The 27,325-nt window shown below is 45.0% G+C and overlaps 1 protein-coding gene across 1 annotated transcript; it reads left to right on the top strand.

Annotated features, from left to right (window-relative positions):
- Window positions 1–1,058: 1,058 nt before the first annotated feature.
- LOC140721863 (uncharacterized) lies at window positions 1,059–25,297 on the top strand. The gene is made up of 8 exons (XM_073036692.1): window positions 1,059–1,169; window positions 5,296–5,352; window positions 10,127–10,232; window positions 11,161–11,350; window positions 12,447–12,598; window positions 15,226–15,241; window positions 23,774–23,834; window positions 25,199–25,297. The coding sequence occupies exons 1-8, from the start codon at window positions 1,059–1,061 to the stop codon at window positions 25,295–25,297; spliced, it is 792 nt and encodes a 263-aa protein (XP_072892793.1).
- The last annotated feature ends 2,028 nt before the right edge of the window (window positions 25,298–27,325 follow it).

Raw genomic sequence — 27,325 nt, 5'->3', positions numbered from 1 at the left:
TCTGGTAGATCTATTATAAATGGAGGTTACTCTGCCTGGAGGCTGTTGACCAGCAATGTTCATGTTTCTTGTATTTTATCTAGTGGTAAAACATGGAATCGGCCCTTCTGGTCCGAGACGCACCGCCCAGCAACCCACATTTAACACTAACCTCATCACAGGACAATTTACAATGACCAGTTAACCTACCCAGTACGTCTTTCAGTTGTGGGAGGAAACTTGGAGGACCAGGGGATAACCCATGCATTCCAACAGGAGGACATACAGAGACTCCTGAAAGAGGATGCAGGGATCGAACTCCCAATTCGAATGCCCCGGACTGTAATAGCGCCATGCTAACCTGTACGCTATGGAGGCACCCTGCAGAGATCAGGATTTTTCACTGTACCCCGGTGCATGTGACAAGATTAAATCGATTCCCACTCTGAGAGGACACACAGGACTGACTGAATCAGTACCACACAACTTCGTGACTCAGAGTTCCAGCAGCAGGACTTGAACCACCAGCTGTGAAGCGGAGTCTTTCCAAGCAGCAATTCCCTGCCTGTCAGCCATTTAGGACTGACCCAATCCTTTCTCTCTCTCTCTCTCTCTCTCCGTCTAGTTTTATGGCGGTTGGCACCCAGCTTAATGGTGCATTACCATCACCTTCTACTCCAGAGTGTGTGACAGACTCACATTCGAAATCCCTTCACCCAATCACACACACACACACATACCCTACCTACACTTTATCCTCCCATCTTTAAGCCATCCTAGTACCCTATTCCTGTTTATCCATCACATCCTATAAAAAAAACCCTGTACCCCTTAAGAAAGCTAAAAATACCTTAACCTGTGCTCTCTCACCCATGCCCAGCAAATGGCCCAATCCATTCAGCAGGTGTTATTGATAGTAGTTGGTCTATTGCACTTGGCCAATCACATTCACTTATCATTAGGGGTCAATAAACTGACAAGAAGCTACTTAAGTAGGTGATTCTGCAGCGTTGCCGTGGCTTGAGAGTCAGATTGATTGATTCAAGTCAGAGGCAGGTGGGCAGTGGTTGGGTGTGATGATGGCTGCTCTTATGACTAATGTGGCTGGTAACTGTGATGACCTGACCCGGATGACGAGGCCCCAGCTGCAGAAGCTTTGCAAGAGCCTGGGCCTAAGGGCTGTTGGTAAGGTGAGTCAACTGCTGGTCCCTCCCGCCTGTAACTGCATACTCCAAACTGAAGGTTCTTCTGAAGTGTGGTCCCTATTGTTGTGCTATGAATGTAGGTGGTAATGGACACAGAAAGCTCACAGTATCTACTCAGAGAGTATTACAACTCAGAAACTAGCCATTTGGCCCATCTAGTCTGTGCTGATTCATTGACCTACACCTGGACCACAGCCCTCCATGCTCCTCCATTCCATATACCTACCCTTGCTTCCCTTAAATTCTGCAGTTGAACCCACAACCACCAATTCTGCTGGAAGCTTATTCTGCACTTACACCACCCTCTAAGTGAAGAGGATCCCCCTCGGGGTCTCATTAGATATTTCACTTGTTGGCTGAAGCTGCTTCCTCCAAATCCGGTTGGCTCAGGGTCTGAATGGTTGTTTACCTTGCAGTTTAACTTTCTTCTAAGCTTATGTTTGTCTGTGACTCTTCATTGGATTTTTGTAATTTATGGTACATTTGGTTCTGTTTTTGTTGTTTCTTTATTTGTAGCTTCTGCCATAGGTTGAATTGTCTACTAGGCTGTTCTTATCAAATGGATACCCTTATCTGTCTGGTTTACAGTTTTGCAGCACAGTCAAGGCCAGCGGTCCATGATGTTGTGGCTATCCTTTAACCTACTGAGGTCAATCTGACCATTTCCTCCCACAAGCTAGTTGGCACTATATAGACAGCCATGTTATCCATCTTTGTCTTTATTTTTATTTCCTTGGTTCTTGCCAGTTGGTTTCTGTTAGGTCTGTGTTATCCCATTCTAATAAAATGGCTGTAGCCATAAGGTTTATGTCTCCTTGATTTCCGAAGAGCCTATTGTGTGCTGTTCAGGTCAGTTAGCTTCAGGAAATGTGTCTTGAGAAGTGAAAGCAAAATGGGGAAGTTTACAAGGATGTTGTTGGTGCTGGAGGAGCTAAGTTACAGGGAAAGGTTGAATAGGTAAGGATTATATCACAAGACAAAGGAGCAGAAGCAGGCCATTCGGCCCTTCAAGTCTGCTCCTTCACTCCACCCTATTCTCCCATCTAGTTCCAATTTCTGGGTTTTTCCCCATAGCCCTTGATACCCTGACTAATTCAAGGGTAATTCCTTGGTTCCTTTGGGTGTTATAGCTGGGGGTGGAAATGGGGATAAGCTGAAGCCCCTAAGGCAGTCCAATGTTGAGTTCAACACAGACTGGGACATTGCGGCTGCCAAACTGTATCAGTCTTTGCCGATCCTTTGGGTTAATCAGATGCATGGAGAGGGGGAGCTACAGCTTACTTTCTGGATTGTCGTGCCTTATTTGTCTATCCAGACAGCTAGGACGCAACATCCATGGTCAACCCTGACTGACGAAGGCCTCCTCATCTTCCTTGGAGCGTAGGAGAATGAGGGGAGATTTGATGTTGAGGTCCCGCCGTTGGTTGAGGTTGACCCATGAATGTTGCATCCTAGCTGTCCGTGGTCCGCAGGCCGGGGCAGTGCGATATGGAGAGCAAGTTGATGCCCATGCAGCAGGCTACCCTCTCCCCTCTAACTGATGAATCACATTATGGCACTAGCAGCATCACAGGAGTTGCCAGGCAGTGTTAAACTCAGGAGCTCCAGCTCTGGATTTTACTTGAGTTTACTCCAGAAGCCTCCCCACTAGTGGATATAGCCACAAGACTGGCAAGACTTGGGATCAGAGTTTTCCTTCCGGATGAGTTGTCAACCCTGGCTGGTAAGTGCCATCTGCCCAAAGAGACTGGTTTTATGGTGTCAGTAACTCTCCTTTGCCCCTTCTGGCAGTAGAAATACCTTCTGTGCCCTTTAGTAGCTAAGCTACACGTGAAGGCCAAGACCTGGACTTGTTTGTCAGAGGCTATTTGCGATGTACACCACTGAGAACATTTAATAGGTAGTGGGAGCTTATCCCCACCACTGATGCACCCCCAGCTATATCAATATTATGGAACTGGAGATTTGACAGTGGTATATAAAATTGAATGGTACAGAGGGGGTAAATGCAAGCGGGCATTTTTCACTGAGGAAGGTGAGACGAGTGCATAGGTTAAGGGTGGAAGTTGAAATATTTAAGGGGAACCGAAGGGGGAGCTTCTTTACTCAGAGGGCGGTGAGAGTGTGGGATGAGCTGCCAGTGGGAGTGGGTTTGGTTGCAACACACAAGAGTAGTTTGGCTAAGTGCATGGACAGAAGGGACATGGAGGTTTTAGTATCTTGGTGTGCATCAATGAGACTGGGCAGAGTAACAGTTCAACATGGTCTAGATGGGCCAATAGGCCTGCTTCTGAGCTGTAATGCTCTATGATTCTAACCTTCTGGACAGCATCCTCCAGATCCAACACCAGTGTAGGATCTTCATTGAGCTCAAGGTACAGTAGTGCGTGTTACCGCCTTTCAGCCCTAGCTCCATTGATCACTGTTTGATTGTGACCTCTGCTACTGTCTGTGTTTGCATGTTCTCCCTGTGGTATTTGTGTGTCGATATTCCCGGGCTACTCTTGTTCCCGTACCACCTCCCTGCAAGCAACAAATGCTACACCTGCCTTGCACCTCCTCCCCAGCCTCTATTCGAGGCTCCGAGCAGGTGGGGCAACACTTCACCTGCTCTGCTGGGTTGCCTATTATACCCGGTGCTCCCAATGTGGTCTCCTTTACGTTGATGAGATCCAGCATTAATTGGGAGACTGCTTTGTTGAGACCTCTGCTTCATCTGGACTTTCCAGTGGCCAACTATTTGAATTCCTATCACTATTCCCATTTCAGCATGTCAGTCCACGACTGCCTTTTTTTGCTGTGATGAGGCCACTCTCGGGGTGGAGGAGCTACACATATTCCAACTGGCTAGCCTCCAACCTGATGGCATGAATATTAATTTCTCCTTCCGGTATTTTTTTCTCCTTCCCCTTACTTCTGCTTCTATTCTCCACTCTGGTAAATTAGCCCCTTGGTGTAGACGCTGTGCCTGAGAGAGAATGAGTGAGTGTTGGAGTGGGATGTGGAAATGGGTTGTCCACTTGGGACGGGAATGGGTGAAGAGATCAAATGTTATTATAGTTTGTATTGATATCAGTGCAGCACTTGCACTAGGACCCAGCAAGTTCATCAGTTCTTGCACCTCTAAAAGGAAGTTCTTGAGCCAATTTTGTTGTAGACTCTTTACACTCAATGCTCTGTGTGAGTAAGGAATTTCACTGCTTACTGGTCAACACGACAATGAACTGGTCTGGTATGCATCCCTCTTCCCTTTCTGCTTCTCTCTAGTACTGTTTGAGAGGTTCCAGTGTTTGGTTTGGAAATGCTGGTCTAGAATTGGCGCTTGGTTTCTGATAACAATTATTGGCTCTATTTGTCAGAAGTATGTCAAAACCGGTCAGTTGAATCAACGATTAACACACTTGTGGGTAGCCTGCAGGTGATGCCATGCTTCCAGTGCCAACGTAGCATGCCTGCAGTTGACTAACCCTAACCTGCAAGTACTTTGAATGTCAGAAGAAACATCGTGCAGTCGCAGGGAGAATGTATAAAGTACTGGGAATTGAACCCAGGTCAATTCTATTGCGCCACCACGTTCAGAGATGCCTCTTTCTCCTGGGGATTTGTGGATTTTCTTTCCACTAACGGAAGAGTCCAAGGGAAGGACCTCCTTTCTGAACTGAGATGAGCAATTTCACCAGCCTGAGGGTGGCGAATTTGTGGAATTCACTGCCAAGGTGAGTGGTGGCGGCCAAGTACTTAAAGCCAGGATTGATAGGTTCCTGCTTGGCTAGATGTTGTTTGGGGGTGGTTAATTGTTTTGTGGAGGTTGGAGCTGAGGGGCAAACTTGGGCATGACTGGATGGCAGAACTGACCAGATGGGCTGAATAGCCTTTTCTGCTTCTATGTCTCATGGTCTATGTTACTTATCCCTCTGAGCTCTTTTCTAGGATGTTCTCCACAATGGACATGACAGAAGTGGACTGTGTAGGGGAGAACAGTTAGATTAACCATGGGGCATGTTTGTACAAGTCGGTATAATGTCACTGTACTGTTAGTCTTCTAGTGGAGATTACTGCCTGTGTTTTCTCTGAATCCCTCGCCTAGAAGGGAATTATTTTTGTCTTTCAGAATACTGAGATAATTGCACGACTGTCCTGCTACATCACGCGCTCCTCTCCGGATAAGGTAAGGAGCCTTGGATCGGACCCTTGTAGCCCGGCATGATGGCGATAGGGCTCTGGGTACAGTAGAGGGAGGAAACCCTCCTCAGTGGATTTTGACCATGGACCTCTCTGGTCTCTGGTCAAATGAAGGCTGATTGTTGATGTTACTGGGCTGGATCCTGGTGAAGTGGGACCTACACCTTTCATTCTGTGTGAAAGGGAGGAAATTGAAGAAGTGGGTTGCAGGCTCTGTGTTCCCTTCATATATGGAGAGTGATGTTAGAGTCCAGCCTGTCTTGGCTTCTAATTGTGGGTTGATCCTGCTGGTGAATCCACTTGCTTCAGTAAGGTACAGTACTTGTTATTATTCAAAGTCTGAAGGTTGGTTCAATCCAGTATCCAATCACTAGTTCAGAATAAAATTATCAGAGTACATGTGTCACCATTTACTCCCCTGAGATTCATCCCCTTGCGGGCATTTATAAGACCATAAGATATAGGAGCAGAAGTAGGCTGTTTAGCCCATCGAGACTGTATTCACATCTACTGTGATTCTGGTGGAGGACTTTGTGTATTCACAGTACAGTAGATACAAGTAAATACGATAGAGTCACTGAATAATTGCACATGGAAAAGACAGACAGCCAATGTACAAAAGACAACAGAGTCTTCACGTACAAGAAGGGAAGTAATAATATTAAATAAGAAGTGTATATCGAGAACATAAGTTGTAGAGACGTTAAGTGTGAGTCCATAGAGTGTAAAATCAATTCAGTGTTGGGGTGAGTGAAATTAAGTCCTCTGGTTCAAAAGTCTGATGGTTGAGGGGTAATTGTTTCTTGAACCCGGTGGTGTTTGTCCTGAGGCTTCTGTACCTCCTCCCTGATGGCGGCAGCAAGAAGAGAGCATGGCCTGGATGGTTTGGGTCCTTGATGGATGCTGCTTTCCGGTGACAACACGCCTTATAGACGTGTTCAATGGTGTGGAGGGCTTTACCTGTGATGAACTGGGCTGCGTCCATTCTTTTTTGTAGGTTTTTCCCATTCAAGGGTTGTTGGTGTTCCCATACCAAGCCATGATGGAACCAGTCAGGATTCTCCCTACTGTGTATCTATACTAGTTTGTCAGAGTTTTGATGTCATGCTGAATCTTTGGAAACTCCTCAGGAAGTTGTGGTGGTGCTGTTGTGCTTTCTTCGTAATTGACTGGCAGACCAGTTTGTGTGGCTTCTGAACTGTGTCAGACATGACTATAAGCAGCTCTGGGGCTCCACAGCAGACTGTATTGGCTTCCTTCCTGTTTACCCTGTATATCTCAGACTTTAGATACAACACAGAGTCATGTCATCTGCAGAAATTCTGACTCAGCAATGCTTGGGTGTATTAAAGGGAGGATGAATACAGGGCTTTGGTGGAGGACTTTGTCAAATGGTGCAAGCTGAGTCATCTATTACTATTGATGGTGAGGACCTCCAAGTACCTGGGAGTGCACCTGAATGACAGACTTGAGTGGAACACCAACAGAGGTTGTGTAATAGAAGTGCCAAAGTCACCTCTACTTCCTGAGGAGACTGGAGTCCTTTGGAGTATGCAGGGCTGTCCATGTTCTACCAGTCAGTTGTCGTCAGTACAGTCTTCTATGCAGTGGTGTGCTGGGGCAATGGCATCAACATGGGTGATGCCAACAGGCTCAATAAACTGATTAGAGGCTGGCTTTGATATAGGAGTCAAACTGAACACACTGGAGGTTGAAGTAGAACAAAGGACCCTCTGGACAATCCTGGCAAATCTGGATAATGTTTCTCACCCTCTGCATGCCACCTTGTCTGAACAGAGGAGTACTTTTAGTAATAATCTACGACAACTATGCCGCTCCAAAGAGTGCTATCTGAGATCATTCCTGCTCTCAGCCATTGGGCTCTGTAATGAGTCAACCTATTACTGGGGAAATGATGAACTCCTCAATCCACCACCCACCCATTCTGTTGTGGTAACTTATTTTTCTTGTTCTTTCTATTTCTCTTCTAATATTCGTATCTGTGCACTTATAATGCTACTGCAACACTTAATTTCCTTTGGGATCATTAAAGTATCTCTCTGTACAATAGCTGAGCCCAAGACAAGTCCTTCAAAATGATAGCACAAAGGAATTTACAGTTGCTGACCCTCTCCACCTCTCGTCCTCCGATTGAGACAGACTCACAGAGCTCTGGTTTCCTTCTCCTGAAGTCAATAATCAACTCTTTAGACTTTCTGACATTGAGTGAGAGGTTCTGTGGCACCATTTAACAGATTTTCAGTCTCCCTCCTAAATGCTGATTCATTAACACTTTGATTCAGTCTATGATAATGGTGTCATCAGCAAACTTGAATATGGCATTGGAGCTGTGCTTGGCCACAGTCCTACGTGTAAAGTGAGTGGAGCAGGGGACTAAGCACACAGCATTGTGGTGTGCCTGTGCTGATGGAGATTGTGGAGATGTTGCCAATCTGAACTGACTGGGCAAGTGAGGAAACCAAGGATGCAGTCACATATTGAGGCCTAGGCCTCACTAGGTCTCGAAGCTTTTTGATTATTGAGCCGATGATGACATTGAATGCTGAGCTGCAGTCAATGAAGGGCATCCTGATGTATGCACCTTCACTGTCGAGATGTTCCAGAATTGATTGAAGACCCAATGAGATGGCATCTGCTGTGGCCCTGTTGTTCTAGTCGGCAAATGGGTCAGATCCAAGTCACTCCTCGGGCAGGAGTTGCTGTGCTTCATTCCTTCAGAGCACTTTGTTAGACTGGGTATAAGTGCTACTGGATGATGGTCACTGAGGCAGGTTACCACGTTCTTCTTGGGCACCAATATAATTGAGGCCTACTTGAATCAGGTAGGTACTTCAAGATTTTTTTAATTATTTAGAAATGTATCGAGGAACAGGCCCATCTGGCCCAATGAGTTGTACCACCCAGCAACTCACCTATTTAACACCAGCCTATTTACAGAACAATTTACAGTGACCAATTAACCTACTAACCAGTAGGTCTTTGGACTGTGGAAGGAAACTGGAAAAAACCCATACATTTATGGGGAGAACATACAAACTCCTCACAAATGGTGCTGGAATTGAACTCAGAAAATTTTGAGATGTAATAGCGTTGCAGAAGCTGGTATATTGTTGCAGCCCAAAACAGTCTTGCTATCATGGAATTGAACCTAGATCTCCCATGGGGTGGGCAGGGGTACTGACCACTACACTAATGAGCAATAAACTGAAGCAAGAGGTTAAAGATGTCAGTGAACACTAACACAGATCTTCAGTATTCAGCTACGTTTGAGCCAGATGTTTTCTGTGGGCTCACCCTCTGAAGAATGCTCTCAGACTGGCATCTCAGGGTCGTTGATTACTGTGGGACTTTGAGAAGTTGCCTCCACATTCTGATGGTCAAAGTGAGCACAAGCGGCATTGAGCTGATCTGGGTATGAAGCCTTGTTGACCCCCGTCTCTCTTGGTTTCACTCGGTAGGAGATGACAGCATTCAAGCCCTGTCACAGCTGTCTGACATCCTTCAGTGATTCAAGTTTGGTCCAGAATTGCCAATTTGCATGTGAGATGGCTTTCCAGAGGTTGTACCTGGTCTTGTATTTTAATTGGCTGCCAGACCAGAATGCCACTGATCTGGCCCTCAGCAGACTGAATCGTGTGTTTCATCCAGGGCTTCTGGATGGGGAAGTCTCTGGTTTTGTGGGGACATGCTCGTCTTTATAAAGCCAGTAACAGCCATGGTGTATTCATTCAGATCTTATGGGCCCTTGAACACAGTCCAGTCCACTGACTCAGCAGTCCCACAACCACTTCTCTGCCTCCCGCAACTACGCTTTGTTGTCCTCATCTTGGGAGTCTTGCTCTTTAGCCTCTGTGCGCAGGTGGAGGAGGGCAGCCTGATGCACATAGGCCGAGCGATATTTGCCATTAGTCCATTCTGTGTGGCTTTTATTTATTTATTTTGGTCCCTACTGGTCAACAGTCTCTGGGTTAATTGTCCTGGAATGTCTAACTCTCCTGTAAATAACCGTGAATGTTGGCTCACAGTAGCATAGTGGTGAGCTCAGTCACTTTACTGATACCGGGCAGTGTTTGATTCCTGCCACTCTCCTTAAGGAGTTTCTTGTATTCTTCCGTGATTGTGTGGGCTTCCTTCGGGTGATCTGGTTTCCTCCCACATTCCCAAGATGTACAGGTTAGCGTTACTGAGTTTTGGGCATGCTCTGTTGGATCCAGAAACAAGACACTTGCAAGCTGCCGAGCACATTACAAAAATAATGTCAAAGCATTAAGTTTCACTGTTTCAATGTTTGTGTGACAAATAAAACAAATCTCTTTTATAGATAAGCTGTGCTTCTAATATCGTGGAGAATTGGTGAAATGAATTGTGTATCATGGTGTAGAGAGTGGTCCTTGAAGGATCTTAAGAGAGCACAACACCATTATGGTACCAGTGGCCATATTCCATTCCCACTGCTGTCTGTAAGGAGTTCATGCTTATCCCCGTGATTGCATTTGTTCTCTATTTGTGTCTTGACTAAATTTAACTGGCCTCCGTCATCATCCAACCTCTCTAAGTGTATCCCCACTCTCAGCTATGCCCACTCTTAGTAGGAAGGAGTTCCCCCATCATGTGTTGGTCTCCATTATTTCTGTACCTGGGCTGATTGTGGAAGGGTTTGGGGATGGGTTGGTGGGGTAGGGAGAGACTCCTTCTTACTCCATTGCTGGTAAATGTTTCCTGCTCTTTAACCACTCCAGGCAGTTTCCAAACCCCTTCCCCAACTTCAAGGTGACACAGCCATCCCTCTGCTGCAGGACTCCCTGGATGAGCAAGACAACCTCAGAGTCGAGGAGGACTCCAGAGGTGAGTGTATTCCATTTGGGTGGTTGCAATTGGATGTAATTGGGAACAGCTAGTTGTTATGGAAACCAATGACTTTCCTTCATCAGTTCAAATTGGTTCTGAAGTCAGGAAGGTGGAGAATGTCAGGTTCCTAGGTGTAGACATCACCAACAACTCGAGCACCACACAACATGCTGGAGGAGCTTGGCAGGTCAGGCAGCATCTATGGAGTGGAATAAACAGTTGTTGTTGCAGGCTGAGATACTTCATCAGTCTGGAAAGGAAGAACAGTAAAAGAAGGTGGCGAGATGGGGAGGAGTGATGGGTGACCCCACATGAGGGGGAAGGTGTGTAGGGTATGAATTAAGCTGGGAGGGGATAGGAGGAAGGGGGAAAGGGCTAAAGAAGGAAACTGATAGAGCACAGTGGACTGTAGGAGGAAATGGAAGGGCAGGGTTTGCCAGAGAGCTGATGGGAAGGATAGGAGAAGAGAAAGAGCTCAAGAACGATGAATGGAAAAAGGAGGGGAAGAAATTACGAGAAGTTGGAGAAATTGATCAAATTGAAGGCTACCCAGAAGGAATGAGGTGTTCTAGCAACCCGTGTTTGGCCTCATTGTGACTGTAGAGGAGGCCGTGCAGGTGTGTCAGAATGAGATTTGCAAGTCAAGTTGAAACCAGGAGATTCTGCCTTTTGTGGTGAACAGAACGAAGATGTTATATCAGTCTATGTAAGATCTCACCGATGCAGAGGAGGCTGCACCGGGAGCACCAGCTACAGTGACTGACCCTGGCGGGCTTGCAGGTGAAGTGTCCCCTCGCTGTTTGGGGACTGAACAGTGAGGGAGGATGTACAGTATAGTGGCTTAGGGAACTGTTTGCTCTTTCCGTTCTCCTCTCATGCAGAGGGGAGCTGACTGAATCCCAATCTCTCCCACCCCCTTCACCAGTAGTCTCGGGATGGTGTGTCGTCCATGGGATGGAACTGCTCAGCTCTGGGTGGAGCAGCCTGTCACTAAAGTGTGGTCGAATCGTGGTGGTTGATGGAGACTCTCTGTTCGACCTGCACCTGAAGCCAGCAGTGGTGGAGACTCCCTCTCACCTGGAGGACAACAAGATCTGCCAAGAGTGCTTGCAACAGTGAGTCAGTCTTTCCTGTAGCCGGCTGGCATGGGCACAGTGACTTGCAGAAGGTGTTGGCTGATTCTTGGGGAGGGAGGACTGTTGTGGTCAAAATCTAGACAATAAAGTTCAGGTATACCACTGAAGCAACCACTGGATCAAAGTGCACATGTAACACTCTTGCAGCACAAAGGTAATATTACCACAAATTTAAAAATATATAAGGTGCATTTACAAAAGTCAGTGAACGGTATACACTACTGGTGCTTCATATGGGATGAGTTCTGGGAGGTGGCAGGGAGTTTGGTGGTCTCACAGCCTGGGGGAGGAATCTGTCCTATTGCCCCTGATGGTAAGTGGTAAGAGATTGCTGGACAGATAGGAGGGATGATTAATGATGCTGAGGACACCATGTACACAGCACTCCTGATATATGAGCTGGGACATAACATAACTGGGACATAATGTGCATTGTAAACATGAGATTCTGCAGATGCTCAAAATCCACATTGGAACACAAAATGCTGGAGGAACTCAGCAGGTCAGGCAGTATCCCTGGCAGGGGTTTGATTTATGCCGTGGAGCCTTGCCATTAGCCAAGGGGCCTGTGGACCCCTTATCTATGCAGGGAAAGAAACAGTGGAAGTGTGGTCACATGGGTGTAATTGGGCAGTGCTGTCTCATTGTGATGGAAGGGCCTGTTACTGTACAGTATTTCCAAAAATGTTCTTGATGTTCCTGCCTCCATTTTCACTGGCTTCTCTTTCTGGGTGCTGACCACCTCTCCCCTCTCACTTTAAACCATTCATCGTATCTACAACCCCCATAAGTTTGTTCACGTCTAGAAGATTACTTAACATTGTCCTACGAAAAATGTCCCAACCTGTTCAAACTCTCTCCACAGCTGTTACTCAGCACCAGGTGATATCCTCGTAAATATCCACTGCATTCTTTCCAATTTAATAGCGCCTTTCTCGTAGGAAGATGAGCAGAATCAAACACTATTCCAAATGCAGTTCAAGCCGTTGATTCCTGGGGAGCAGCCAGACAGTTTTGCTGACCACACTTTGGGAGGAAGAGCGTCATGTTGCTAATTTTGCTTCACTTGCAACAGAAATGCTGAGGAGGATTCTGCGAGGAAACGGAGGCCACCCAGACATCGGTCTGGTATTCCCCTCCTAATCAGGAGGCAGATGGTCACTCCATGCAATATCTCTACTTCTGCCTCCAGGGATTCCATGAAGATGCGCTCCGCTTCAGTGTCACGTAAGTTCGATCCCTGCTTGGGACAAATGAGATAATGCACAGCAAGCTGCTGGAAGTGTATTAAATAATCCAATTGATGAGGCTAATATTAATTGACTGCCCTTCAAGATTAGACCATAAAACATGAGAGCATAAATGTGCCATTTGGCCCATCAAGTCTGTTCCACCATTCTGTAACTGATTTATTATCAGTTTAATTTTCAGTTTTAACGAGATCAGCTTTAATTGTCACATGTGTGTCATAACATAGTTGATGCACTGTCAATAACTCTAGGCGACTGAAAGTGAACGATAGGCTTTTATTAACAGCAAAAAAGGGAATTCGACCATGTCAAAGACTGAGGGAGGAGCAGTGCCCCCAATCGCCTTTATACAAGGGTCTGTGGGAGGAGCCACAGGAGCAGGAGCAGCCATCGGGGCGGGGGGGGGGGGGGGGGCGTGTCCAGACAGGTATACATAGTTTACCACAATAGTGACGTGCATTGATTTGCTTCAAGTCCAATCAGTGAGGATTGTTCTGGGCAGCCCACAAGAGTCATTGTGCTTCTAGCACCAACCTAGAGTGCCTGTAGCTCACTAATCCTAACCCATATGCCTTTGGGATTTGGGAGGAAACCAGAGGAGACTTGCATGATCCCAGGAGAACATGCAAACTCCTTATTAACAGTGGTAGGAATTGAACTTCTATCTGACAGGGCTACTTTAATGGTATTGTGCTCTCCTAGTATCTTGGAAAGAAGCTTAACATCGAAGTATATCAGACAGTAACTAAAATCCTGCTCCAGTAACTAAAATTGAATGACCATAACAGACGATGGGATATCAGTGCAGAATTAGGCTGTTCTGCTGATTCAGCATCCCTCCCAACTCCACACTCCTATCACGCCTGAACACTTATCTCAGTGCCACTTTCCTGCATTAATTCCTCAATTTCCCTTCATATTTGAGAAGATGTCTCTGCTTTCCCAAACCTCTAGGGCAGAGAGTTCACCACCCGCTGGATAGGGATGTATTTTCAGGCAGAGCCCTATTCTAGACTCCTCAGCGAGAGGAAGCATTTGAGTCTGTCGCTATTCTTCCATAGTGTGTAAGCCTGCCCAGTCTGCCTGGAAGACAATCTGCTCCCTCGCCAGTGCAGGGGAAGAACATGCATCTCTCTGGAGAATAGACTTGTGGAAAATATTCAGGATGTGATTTTTATTTGGAGCCCTGTGTAATGCCTCTGAGAGATTTTCGAGGATCCAGTGAGTGTTGGATGATGTGTCTTCATCATACCAGACATACCAGTCTGGTATGGGCCAGACTGGCTGACGGGCCTCTTTCCATGCTCTGACTTAATAAAAGAATAAATGTTCCACAAAAAATAACGCTTCCCACATAAGAGCAGTCCATCTTCTCTAAACACATGGAGTAGGATGAGTGGCATCCTGCATCCCGGGGATTGCCTAAGAATAGAAAGGTCTCTGTAATGACAAGAGGAAGAAGAATACTTAGTCTTTTCTAACATTTGCAAAGTTGTTTGAAAATTGGGTTCAGTGTACACTCCAAAACTTGCTGAGTGCTTAGAATTCACCACAATTTGCAAAGTTATTTAGAGACTGATGCCCCTGCACCTTTGTGCACTTTATCGTTAGCTTTGCAAAGCTGACCCCGACAGGCAAGCGACCTGGATGCCTGCCTGTGCACCTACAGGCTTCTAATGATAAAGGTTGTGGGCACCTTCCTGTTGAACAGGCAGTTGCCAGTTTTAGTAGCTGTTCACAGCTACCGATAACTCTGATTGGATTGAAGACAGTTTGGGGAATTAATACCAAATGCTCATTAGTGCTCTGCCTTTAATTTTGTATGATTTGCTGCAGTTGGTAGCTAACTGGGCAAGGAGGTTAGTGGGCAGGAAGGGGACTGCAGGGCATTCATAGACTGGGCCAACTGACTGCAGCTGAGACAGGATTGGAGTGCATTCACAGATCGGGGGGATCTGACCATGGTTGGGACAGGATTGGAGCGTGTTCATAGACCAGGGGGATCTGACCATGGTTGGGACAGGATTGGAGCATGTCCATCGACCAGGGGGATCTGACCATGGTTGGGACAGGATTGGAATGTGTTCATAGACCAGGGGGATCTGACCATGGTTGGGACAGGATTGGAACGTCTTCATAGACCAGGGGGATCTGACCATGGTTGGGACAGGATTGGAACGTGTTCATAGACCTGGGGGATCTGACCATGGTTGGGACAGGATTGGAGCGTGTTCATAGACCAGGGGGATCTGACCATGGTTGGGACAGGATTGGGGTGTGTTCATAGACCAGGGGGATCTGACCATGGTTGGGACAGGATTGGGGCGTGTTCATAGACCAGGGGGATCTGACCATGGTTGGGACAGGATTGGAGCGTGTCCATCAACCAGGGGGATCTGACCATGGTTGGGACAGGATTGGGGTGTGTTCATAGACCAGGGGGATCTGACCATGGTTGGGACAGGATTGGAGCGTGTTCATAGACCAGGGGGATCTGACCATGGTTGGGACAGGATTGGAGCGTGTTCATAGACTATGGGCAACTGACTATGGCTTGGCTGATTTGATCTGAAACCCTTTTTTTCTTCTCCCCTCCTTTTGCAGGTTGCACCAGATTTGGGTGAGTGAATAACTTTGCTTGCTGCTAACTTCCGTTACTGTGTCGCTCTTTTAATCACACTGGCAGACTTTGTGCTGAAGGGTCCATTTTAGTGTCTGATCTTTCCAACCTGCATTTCTGAGCTGTTCCACCTACAGCTGAAGTGTTCCACGATCCATGGGCAAACCTTTGAGGTCTGAAGTGACTCCGCAGTCTATGGATTCATTTTCAATGACTCTGCAATTCATTGTCTCAATTCTGTTTGTTTTAATTTACATATTTTACTTTCATTTGTCTGTGTATAGCTTTTCATAAGTTTCTATATTTTATTTTCCTGTAAATGCCTACAAGATGATGAATCTCGAGGTAATGAATAACGACTTATATGAACATTGATACTAAATTACTTTGGGCTTTGAAATTTGAACCAACAGAAGAAAGACCTGGCCACCTGCACTGTCATAGTCAAAACAGAACAGAAACGGGTCCTTTTGTCCACTGGCTCATGCCAGCCAAGATTTCCAACTAAGGTTGCCCATGTTAGGCCTCCTAACCATTTCCAACCTATGTACCTGTTCAAATATCCATTATCTTTATAAATTAAAACAAATTTTTTCCTTAAATATTTGATACATTCCTATTTCCATAGTTCAAAATAAATGTATTTATCAAAGTATATACAGTCACATATTCAAACCCGAGATTCATTTTCTTGCAGGCATTCAGGGTAAATACAAAGACTCCGGTCAGCTGGTGTTGACAGGAGTCTCTGTGAATGCAGAGTAGTGTGTATCGGCCAGCTGGGGCACATCAAGGAGCACAAGTGGGGTATCTGTTTGGGCTACCTGGAGAAATCAGCAGTAGCAGATTACTACTTTCATAATGACCACAGGATTGACTTCAGCACAAAGCTACTGTGCTGTGCCAGTGGGTTTTGGGACCACCTGGTAAAGGAGGCCATTGAAATAAAACTATAGAGGAAAAGAATTTTAACGAAGATGAAGATCGCGCTCCAAGTAAGAACTGGAATTTGACTGTAAGCAAAGTGGGAGTGGACAAACCTGATTGCATGAGGACTAACCAATCAGAAGGGACAGACTACAGGGGTATAAATACCACCAGACCAGACACCCCTGAAGAAGGTAGTTTGTCGGTTATAATTAATACCTGTACCTGCCGGAAGGCTGGGAAAGCAGTAGATCCTTTTTCAGACACCATTGAAACCACTCAGCAATACAAGATCACAAGACAAAGGAGCAGAAGTAGGCCATTCAGCCAATCGAGTCTGCTCCGCCACTCCACCATGAGCTAAACTATTCTCCCGTCTAGTTCCAATTTCCAGCTTTTTCCCCATATCCTTTGATACCCTGACTAATTAGACACCTGTCAATCTCCTCCTTAAACACCCTCAATGATTGGGCCTCCACAGCTGTATGTAGCAACGAATTCCATAAATCCACAACCCTCTGGCTAAAAAAAATTCTCATCTGTTTTAAATGGGCATCATCTAATTCTAAGACTGTGCTCTTGTCCTGGACTGACCCACCAAGAGAAGCAGCCTTTCCACATCTACTCTGTCCAACCCTTTCAACATTTGAAATGTTTCAATGAGATCCCCTCTCATTCTTCTATACTCTAATGAATACAATCCAAGAGCCGATTAAACGCTCCTCATGTTAGTCCCTGCGTTCCAGGAATCATCCTAGTGAATCTTCTCTGAACTCTCTCCAACATCAGCACATCCCTTCTAAGATAGGGGGCCCAAAACTGCACACAGTATTCCAAATGGGATCTCACCAGTGCCCCATAGAGCCTCATCAACACCTCCTTACTCTTGTACACTATTCCTCTTGAAATGAATGCCAACATAGCATTCGCTTTCCTTACTGCCGATCCAACCTGGTGGTTAACCTTTAGGATATCCTGCACTAGGACCCCAAGTCCCTTTGCACTTCTGATTTTTTGAATTTCCTCCCCATCTAAATAATCTCCCCGATTGTTTCTTCTTCCAAAATGTACAACTGTACATTTCTCAACATTGTATCTCATCTGCCATTTCTTTGCCCACTCTCCTAAAGTGACCAAGTCTCTCTGCAACCTTTTTGTTTCTTCAACACTTCCTCCTGCTCCACCTATCTTGGTGTCATCAATACAAACAACACATGTGTAAAAGACAAACTACGCATGTACAGAAACAGAAAATTAATAAGAACATGAAATGAAGTCCTGAAAGTCAGTCCATAGATTCGGTGATCAGCCAATTGAAGTTGAGTGACGTTATCCCCTCTAGTTTAAGAGCTCGATGGCTGAGGGATAATAACTGTTCCTGAAGCTGGTGATCTGAGACCATGAGACCACAAGACATAAGAGCAGAATTAGGCCATTTAGCCCATCGAGTCTGCTCCGCCATTCAATCATGGCTGATTCTTTTCATATTTTATCTCCTTCTCAACCTCAGTTTCTGGCCTTCTCCCCGTAACCTTTGATGCTGTGTCCAATCAAGACCCTATCAATCTCTACCCTAAATACAGCCAACAACTTGGCCTCCACAGTTGCATATGGCAACAAATTTACCACCCTTTGGCTAACGAAATTTCTGCGCATCTGTTTTGAAAGGGCGCCCCTCTATCTTGAGGCTGTGCCCTTTTGTCCTAGACTCTCCCGCCATGGTGAAACATCCTTTGACATCTACTCTGTCCAGGCCTTTCTACATTTGAAAGGTTTTAATCAGATCCCCTTCATCCTTCTGAATTCCAGTGAGTACAGACCCAGGGCCATCAAACATTCATCGTATGATAAACCTTTCATTCCTGGAATCATCCTTGTGATCCTCCTGGATCTCTCCAATGCCAGCACATCTTTTCTAAAGCTGAGGGGCCCAAAACTGTTCACAGTACTCAAGGAGAGGCCTCACCAGTGCCTTTTATAAAGCCTCAACATCACACCCTTGCTCTTGTATTCTAGACCTCTTGAAATAAATGCTAACATGGCATTTGTCTTCTGCACCACCGACTTACCCTGCACCTCAGATTCCTGGATTTTCTCCCCGTTTAGAAAATAATCCGCACATTATTTTCTACGACCAAAGTGCATGACCATGCATTTTCCAACATTGTATTTCATTTGCCACTTTCTTTGGAGAAGGTCCAGTAAAACTTTATCAGGATGTTGCCTGGATTAGAGAGCTTGACGTTGGACAAACTGTTTACTTGGGGGTTGTGGAAGCTGAGGAGGAGATCTGTTAGTTCATAAAATTGAGAAGGATAGGTAATGTGAATGTTGAGAATATTTGTGTTGAAGTGTTGGATACTAAAAACATTATTCTGTATGTTGCAAAACAAATCTTGTCATAAACTGACAGCAAATCTGGTTCTGATTTTAAAAAGGGGCAAAATTTGTATTTTAAGAGTGGTGAGTGCTAAGAATGGGCTGCCAGGGTTGGAGGTGGAGGCAGATGCAACAGTGGTATCTGAGGCTGCTGGACAGGCACAAGAACATGCAGAGGATACAGGGATGTGCATCACGTGCAGGCAAAAGGTTTAGTACAATTGTTTGCATGACAAAGTTGCACAGATGTCAGAATTGTGTTTATTCTGTGACAGTAGTACAGTGTAATATATAGAACTGCAAGTTCCATAAGAAATGTAGTTTTTATTAAGTACTTTTTATAGTATGGGGGGGGTGTGGTTGTAAGAGTACACCCGCCCCCCCCCCCCCCAGAAGTTTTCAAGTTTTATTTTGCAACATTGAATCTCTGTGCATTTAATTTGGCTTTTTTGATACTCATCAACAGAAAAAGACTCTTTCATGTCAAAGTGATCTAAATTAATTACAAATATAAAACACAAAATAATTGATTGCAGGAGTATTCATCCCCTTAACGACAACACATCAAATCATTATTGGTACAGCCAATTGGTTTTAGAAGTCACATAATTAGTTAAATGGAGATCACCTGTGTGCAGTCAAGGTGTTTCAATTGATTGTGGTAAAAATGCACACCTATCTGGAAGGTCCACTGCTGGTGAGTTAGCATCCTGGCAAAATCTATATAAAGACAAAAGAGCACTCAAGCAACTCTGCAAAAGGGTTATTGAAAAGTGCAAATCCAGAGATGGATGCAAGAAAACTTCAAAGTCACTGATTATCCCTAGAGTACAGTTCAGCCAATCATCAAGAAATGGAAAGAATATGGCACAGCTGTAAATCTGCCTAGAGCAGACCATCCTCAAAAACAGTGACTGTACAAGAAAGGGTCTAGTGAGGGAGGCCACCAAGAGACCTTGGACAACTCTTGGAGGAGTTACAAGCTTCAGTGGCTGAGATGGGAGATACTGTGCATACAATATTGCCCGGGCGTTTCACCAGTCGCAGCTTTATGGGAGAGTAGCAAAAAGAAAACCACTGTTGGAGGAAAATACTCACATGAAATCTCAGCTAGATTTTACCAGCAGGTATCTGAAATCAGCTGGAGGAAGGATGCAGTCTGTAAGAGAACTGTGATTTGGGAGAAGATTTGTTTTCCAGCAAGACAATGACACCAAGCACAAAACCAAAGCTGCACAGGAATGGCTTAAAAACAAAGTCAATGTCCAGGAGTGGCCTAGTCAGAGTCCAGACCTCAATCCAGTTGTGGCTGGGCTGGAAAAGGGCTGTTCACTCATGATCCCCATGCAATCTGACAGAACCTGAGCAGTTTTGTAAAGAAGAATGTGGAAAATTGCAGTCTATTTGAGCAAAGCTGATTAGAGACCTATCCACATAAGTCAAGGCAGTAATTTCTGCCAAAGGTGCATCTACTAAATACTGACTTAAAGGATGTGAATACTTGTGCAATCTATTATTGTGTTTATATTGGTAACTTGGATCATTTTGAGATTCTTTCACTGTAACAGTCTTTTTCTGTGGATCAGTGTCAAAAAAGGCAAGTTAAATCCACTGATTCAATAACCATATAACAATTACAGCATGGAAACAGGCCATCTCGGCCCTTCTAGTCCAAGCCGAACACTTATTCTCACCTAGTCCCACCGACCTGCACTCAGCCCATAACCCTCCATTCCTTTCCTGTCCATATCCCCATCCAATTTTTTTTTAAAATGACAAAATCGAACCTGCCTCTACCACTTCTACTGAAAGCTCGTTCCACACAGCTATCACTCTCCCTCGTGTTACCACTAAACTTTTGCCCCTTAACTCTCAACTCATGTCCTCTTGTTTGAATCTCCCCTAGTCTCAATGGGAAAAAGCCGATCCACATCAACTCTATCTATCCCCCTCATAATTTTAAATACCTCTATCAAGTCCCCCCTGGCCTCACCAGAATGATAAACTTAATTCTGATATGGGTCTCTGTTCTGGACAGAGAGTGGGAAGTGGGCAGGGAGAGAGTTGGGAAAAGGAGGAGATGAGAGAGAGAGAGTGGGAAGCACCAGAGAAACATTCTCTCATGATCACTAAGCCAATTGTTTGGAATCAAATTATCTTGCCTGGTATCTCAGGGCTGGGAGAGTCTGCACTCACCCCTGGTACTCCTTCTCTGCCCCTCAACCTTCTACACTCCAAAGAATAAAGACCTAACTTGTTCAACCATTCTCTGTAACTTAGGTGCTGAAACCTAGGTAACATTCTAATAAATCTCCTCTGTACTCTCTCTATTTTGTTGACATCTTTCCTATAATTCGCTGACCAGAACTGTACACAATACTCCAAATTCAGCCTTACCAATGCCTTGTACAATTTTAACATTACATCTCAACTCCTATACTCAGTGCTCTGATTTATAAAGGCCAGCATACCAAAAGCTTTCTTCACCACCCTATCCACATGAGATTCCACCTTCAGGGAACTATGCACCATTATTCCTAGATCACTCTGTTCTACTGCATTCCTCAATGCTCTACCATTTACCATGTATGTCCTATTTGGGTTATTCCTACCAAAATGTAGCACCTCACATTTATCAGCATTAAACTCCATCTGCCATCTTTCAGCCCACTCTTCTAACTGGCCTAAATCTCTCTGCAAGCTTTGAAATTCTACTTCATTATCCACAATGCCACCTGTATTAGTATCATCTGCATACTTACTAATCCAATTTTCCATCCCATCATCCAGATCATTAATGTATATGACAAACAACATTGGACCCAGTACAGATCCCTGAGGCACACCACTAGTCACCGGCCTCCAACCTGACAAACAGTTATCCACCACTACTCTCTGGCATCTCCCATCCAGCCACTGTTGAATCCATTTAACTACTTGAATATTACTACCTAACAATTGAACCTTCCTAACTAACCTTCCGTGTGGATCCTTGTTAAAGGCCTTACTAAAGTCCATATAGACTACATCCACTGCTTTACCCTTGTCAACTTTTCTAGTAACCTCTTCAAAAAATTCAATAAGATTTGTCAAACATGACCTTCCATGCACAAATCCATGTTGATTGCTCATAATCAGACCCTGTCTATCCAGATAATTATATATACCATCTCCAAGAATACTTTCCATTAATTTACCCACCACTGACATCAAACTTACAGGCCTATGATTGCTAGGTTTACTCTTGGAACCCTTTTTAAACAATGGAACCACAAGAGCAATATGTCAATCCTCTGGCACCATCCCCATTTCTAATGACATTTGAAATATTTCTGTCAGAGCCCCTGCTATTTCTACACTAACCTCCCTCAAAGTCCTAGGAATATCCTGTCAGCACCTGGAGACTTGTCCACTTTTATATTCTTTAAAAGCCCTTAACAATTCAATATCCTTCTCCTTAGTGAATACCGAAGAAAAGAAATTGTTCAAAATCTCCCCCATCTCTTTTGGCTCCATACATAGCTGTCCACTCTGATTCTCTAAGGGACCAATTTTATCCCTCACTATCCTTTTACTATTAATATAACTTTAGAAACCCTTTGGATTTATTTTCACCTTACTTGCCAAAGCAACCTCAACTTTTAGCTTTTCTAATTTCTTAAGATTCTTCTTACATCCTTTATATTCCTTGAGCTCCTCACTTACTCCATGCTGCATATTTTTATTGTAAATCTCTCCTTTTCCAAACCAAGTTTCCAATATCCCTTGAAAACCATGACTCAAACTTTTAACCTTTCCTTTCAACCTACCAGGAACATGATGATTCTGTACCCTCAAAATTTAATCTTTAAATGACCTCCATTTCACTATTACATCCTTCCCATAAAACAAATTGTCCCAATCCACTCCTTCTAAATCCTTTCGCATCTTCTCAAAGTTAGCCTTTCTCCAATCAAAAATCTCAACCCTGGGTCCAGTCCTATCCTTCTCCATAATTATATTGAAACTAATGGCATTGTGATCACTGGACCCGAAGTCCAACACATACCTCTGTCACCTGACCTATTTCATTCCCTAACAGGACATCCAACATTGCCCCTTCTCTAGTTGGTACCTCTATATATTGCTGCAAAAAAACTATCCTGCAAACATTTTACAAACTCCAAACCATCCAGCCCTTTTACAGAATGGGCTTCCCAGTCTGTGTGGAAAATTAAAATCTCCCAGAATCACAACCTTGTGCTTTCTACAAATATCTATGTCCTTACAAATTTGCTCCTCCAATTCTCACTCCCCATTAGGTGGTCTATAATACACCCCTATAAGTGTTACTACACCTTTCCCATTCCTCAATTCCACCCAAATGGTCTCCCTAGACGAGCCCTCTAATCTATCCTGCCAAAGCACTGCTGTAAGATTTTCTCAGACAAGCAATGCAACACCTCCTCCTCTTGCCCCTCCGATTCTATCACACCTGAAGCAATGAAATCCAGGAATATTTAGTTGCCAATCACACCCCTCCTGCAACCATGTTTCACTAATAGCTACAACATCATATTTTCAGGTATCAATCTAAGGTCATCCACCTTTCTTACAATGCTCCTAGCATTAAAATAGATGCATTTAAGAAACTCGCCACCTCTTCCTCTCTGTTTATCCCTAATGCTGCAAACAACTTTATTATCTTTTTCTTCCTTCTCCCCTACATCTTTGGTCTGAGCGCTCCCCTTTTCTATCACCTGCCTATCCTCCCTCACATACTGTCTACTAGCTTTCTCTATTTGTGAACTAACCTCCTCTCCCCTAGTTTCTTCAAATTGATTCCCACCCTCCAACCATTCTAGTTTAAAGTCTCCAATGTTGTAAAACAATAAAACATGAAAACTTCTGTGGGGGGTGAATACTTTTTATAGGCACTGATAGATCTGTAGTGCAGAAATGGTGACGTAGTATTCATGAGGTAAAGGATTGTTCAAAAATCAGATTTTGGGATGAAGGAAATTGTTCATGATACATTGTGTGGGTATTCAGGCTTCTACCCACTAGCTTCATTCTTGCCTATTGAGTTTTATTACCTCCTTTCCCATCCCATCCTTGTTTCCCCTCCATGCTGATATCTGCTGACCCAAAGCCATAACTCAAACCTCCAGTTCCATCAACAGGACCCAACACCCTGGACTCTGCCGGGTTTGGCTTTGCTTTGCTAATGTGCTATTCGTTTTCCAGATCGCAGCGCAAGATAGTCACCCAGGATTATCCACAGGAGGACAAGGCCTACGCTATGAAGGTGAACCTTCTGCATTACCCTTTCATGCACTCTAAATATAGCCCCCAGCCTTTCACATAATTCCCTATCATTCCCCCTCCCCACCCACCTTACCCCTTACTTGGTTTCACTAATCACCTGCCAGTTCACATTTCTCCCCCCCTTCCACCACCCCCCACTTTATTCTGGTTTCTCCCCCCTTCCTTTCCAGTCCTGATGAAACCGAAACCACAACTGACCTGCTGAGTTTGTGTGTCCGTGTCCAGGGGAAAACCGTGCAAACTCCTTTGAGACTGGCAGAAAATAAAACTGTCAATCAGTCAGATTAACCTACAGACCGATACATCTTTGGATTGTGGGAGCAAACCAGAATGCCTGGAGGAAGCAACACACACAAAATGCTGGTGGAACACAGCAGGCCAGGCAGCATCTATAGGGAGAAGCACTGTCGACGTTTCGGGCCGAGACGCTTCATCAGGACTGAGTCCTTTGAGTTCTGATGAAGGGTTTTGGCCTGAAACCTCAACAGTGCTTCTTCCTATAGATGCTGCCTGGCCTGTTGTGTTCCACCAGCATTTTGTGTGTATTGTTTGAATTTCTAGCATCTGCAGATTTCCTCGCGCCTGGAGGAATCCCACATGATCATGGGGAGAACATAAAACCTCCATGGGTCTGATCTGAATTTAACAGTATAGCAGACAAGCTTTTCACTGTCTGTGTGACAATCGTGAACCAATACACGGAAATGCGAAGGAATTCACCACTTGTGTTTTTATCGGGATGGGTTTGGGGACCGGGAAGTAGAGGGTTCATGGATAGGAATGTGGGGCATTAGAGGTCAGGCTAGTGTCTCGGCCTCTGCTCTACACTCCATGCTCGAAGACCGGTGATGATGTGGCGGAAGAACGCTTGTGGACAAAGGGACAAAAGCCAGCAAGGATACCGCCGACACGTCAGTGAGTTCCCTGTAGAATTAGAGGTCCATATGGATGGGCAGGAATTAGGAGGGCCAATGAGTCCAGAGTTCAATGCCTGGGGCGTTGAGGACTAATAGTGAAGAATTGCAGTGAAGTCCACTGACTAAGCTGGAGGCCCAATGTCTGCGAGTCCAGTGAGGTGGTCTGTTCCTGTGGATGGGTGATTTTGGAGGAAGGAAACCGGCTTGTGTTGCTGTTCTGCTGAACATTGTGGGCATGTAGATTGGTGCCAAGAATGTGTGGCAACACATGCAGGCTGTCCACCAGCTCATCTTTGGGTTGTGTTGACTGTTGATGCTAAATGCATTTCACTGTATTGAGGCACAAGTGACAAATAAGAATCTGAATCTCTGGGAACTGGGTAGAGAGTAACAGAATATTTGACCGTTCTCCTGTCTTCTCCCACAGGTGGAGGAACTTCTGATGAAGATCGCCAACGGGGACATGACTGTGGACCAGGCCATAAGATCAGAGCAGCCAAAAGTGATGCATTCCCCCAGATGTTGATTGTGTAGTTGGTGGGGACATAACCTGCTCCAGTAGTTTAAAACTGCAATATGTATGGTGTCAATATTGTTGTGTTATCAATAAAATTGGTTTTAAAAACAACCAATTAATGACTTGTATAATGGTGACACTGTAGTTGTCATAAATCTATGACAGTGTCTGCTTCCTGGGTTTAATTGCTGCCACCGTCTGCAAGGAGTTTGTACATTCTGTTAGTGACCATGTGGATTTCCTCTGGGTGCTCTGGTTTCCTCCCACAATCCAAAGATCTACAGGTTAGTAGGTTAATTATCCACATGGGTGTAATTGGGTGCCTGGTCTCATTGGGCCAGAAGGACCTGAGGCCATACAGGATCTCTAAATAATGTTCACAGGCATTTCACTACAATGGAGGGACTGCCCACGCCCACGCTGGCTCTCTGCCCTTCGACTAGTTGTTAAATCCCTTCCTGTCTCAGGTGGAATCAGGCCCTTCTACTGAATGCTGACCATCAGCCACCCATTTCCACTGATGCTACAGGACTCCAGTTTTATTCTTTGATGCTTCCACACCACAGGCTTCTGCTCCATCAGGGGCACTAGCCTCCCCACCTTCAAGGGCATCTTCAAAAGGCGATGTCTCAGGAAGGATTCATCCATCATTTAGAACCCTCACCTTCCAGAACATGCCCTCTTCTCATTTCAACCTTCAAAGGAGGAATTGGAGTCTTCAGAACAACTTCATTCCTCCCACCCTCCGATTTTTGAATGGTCCATGACGACCTTGTTATTGCTGTTTTTGCACTATTCATTTTTAAAACTTTTTATTGTTATTTGTAGTATTTTTATTGTATGGTACACTGTCACAAAACAACAAACTTCATGACAATGTTAGTGATAATAAGCCTGATTCTTCTGCTGCTCTTTCCCATCTCTCTGCAGTGACGATTCAACACCCAACTTCCTGTCTGCAGCTCAACTGGCTGAAAGAGGAAAGGACATCTTGCATTTCCTGCCTAGAAACCCCCAGAGTATTCACCCACAGCACATGATTCAGAATGCATGGGAATATTTGATTCATTTATTTCTCCTGGTTATTCCTTGTTTCCTTATGAAACAAAGATCCTCTTTGGCCCATTGTGTGTATGCCAACTCGTACAGCTATCCCATTCACACTTAATGTCCTGTAACCTGTTCCCTCCCCTCCTTCAACAACTGCCCTCCACCTTCTCACAGAGCAGAGGTACCCATTCTGGGGTCCACAGACTGCTCGCTTAATGGTATTGGTCCATAACGTAAAGGTTGGGTGACACTGAACAGAAGCAGGGCCTTCAGCCCACTCAGTCTGTACTGATTATGAAGCCTCTGTTTTAAGCTGAAGTTAGCCATATGCTAGCTGTAACTGTCACACGCGCACACTGAAATATAGTGAGATGTTACATTTGTGTCAAATCAGCACCAATTGTTTTGGGCACCCTGCAAATCTTGTTGTGCTTGTATGGTGCCGAGGTAGCATTCCCACAACTTACTAACCCTAACCATAGTCCTTGGAACATGGGAGGAAGCCCATGTGGTTACAGGAAGACTGTACAAGCTCTGTATTTAAGGGGAAATGCCTTCACTGGGAAGGTGGTGTGAGTGGAATGGGCGACCAGTGGAAGTGGTTGACGCCAGGTCAAATGTAGATTCTATTGTATTTCTTCTCTATGTGCCTGTAAGAAAATGCATCTCAAGGTGCTATGCAAACTTAGATAATAAATTTCCTTTGAACGTGCAGATATGTCCAAGGGGTCAGTGTGGACATGGTGGAGGATTACAAATACCTGGGGATATGAATTGACTATGAACTGGACTGGTCAAAGAACACTGAGGCTGTCTACGAGAAGGGTCAGAGCCGTCTCTATTACCTGAGGAGACTGAGGTCCTTTAACATCTGCCGGACGATGCTGAGGATGTTCTACGAGGCTGTGGTGGCCAGTGCTATCATGTTTGCTGTTGTGTGCTGGGGAAATAGGCTGAGGGTAGCAGACACCAACAGAATCAACAAAC

The sequence above is a fragment of the Hemitrygon akajei genome, chromosome 2, assembly GCF_048418815.1.
Source record: "Hemitrygon akajei chromosome 2, sHemAka1.3, whole genome shotgun sequence".
NCBI lineage: Eukaryota > Metazoa > Chordata > Chondrichthyes > Myliobatiformes > Dasyatidae > Hemitrygon > Hemitrygon akajei.
This window is presented reverse-complemented; position numbering and strand designations above follow the sequence as displayed.

Excerpts from the sequence above, each read along its gene's own strand:
- LOC140721863 (XM_073036692.1), top strand. The coding sequence starts at position 1,059 with ATGGCTGCTCTTATGACTAATGTGGCTGGTAACTGTGATGACCTGACC. Across the intron at positions 5,353-10,126 it reads CGCGCTCCTCTCCGGATAAG|GCAGTTTCCAAACCCCTTCC; the intron begins GTAAGGAGCCTT and ends TAACCACTCCAG. Across the intron at positions 23,835-25,198 it reads ACAAGGCCTACGCTATGAAG|GTGGAGGAACTTCTGATGAA; the intron begins GTGAACCTTCTG and ends CTTCTCCCACAG.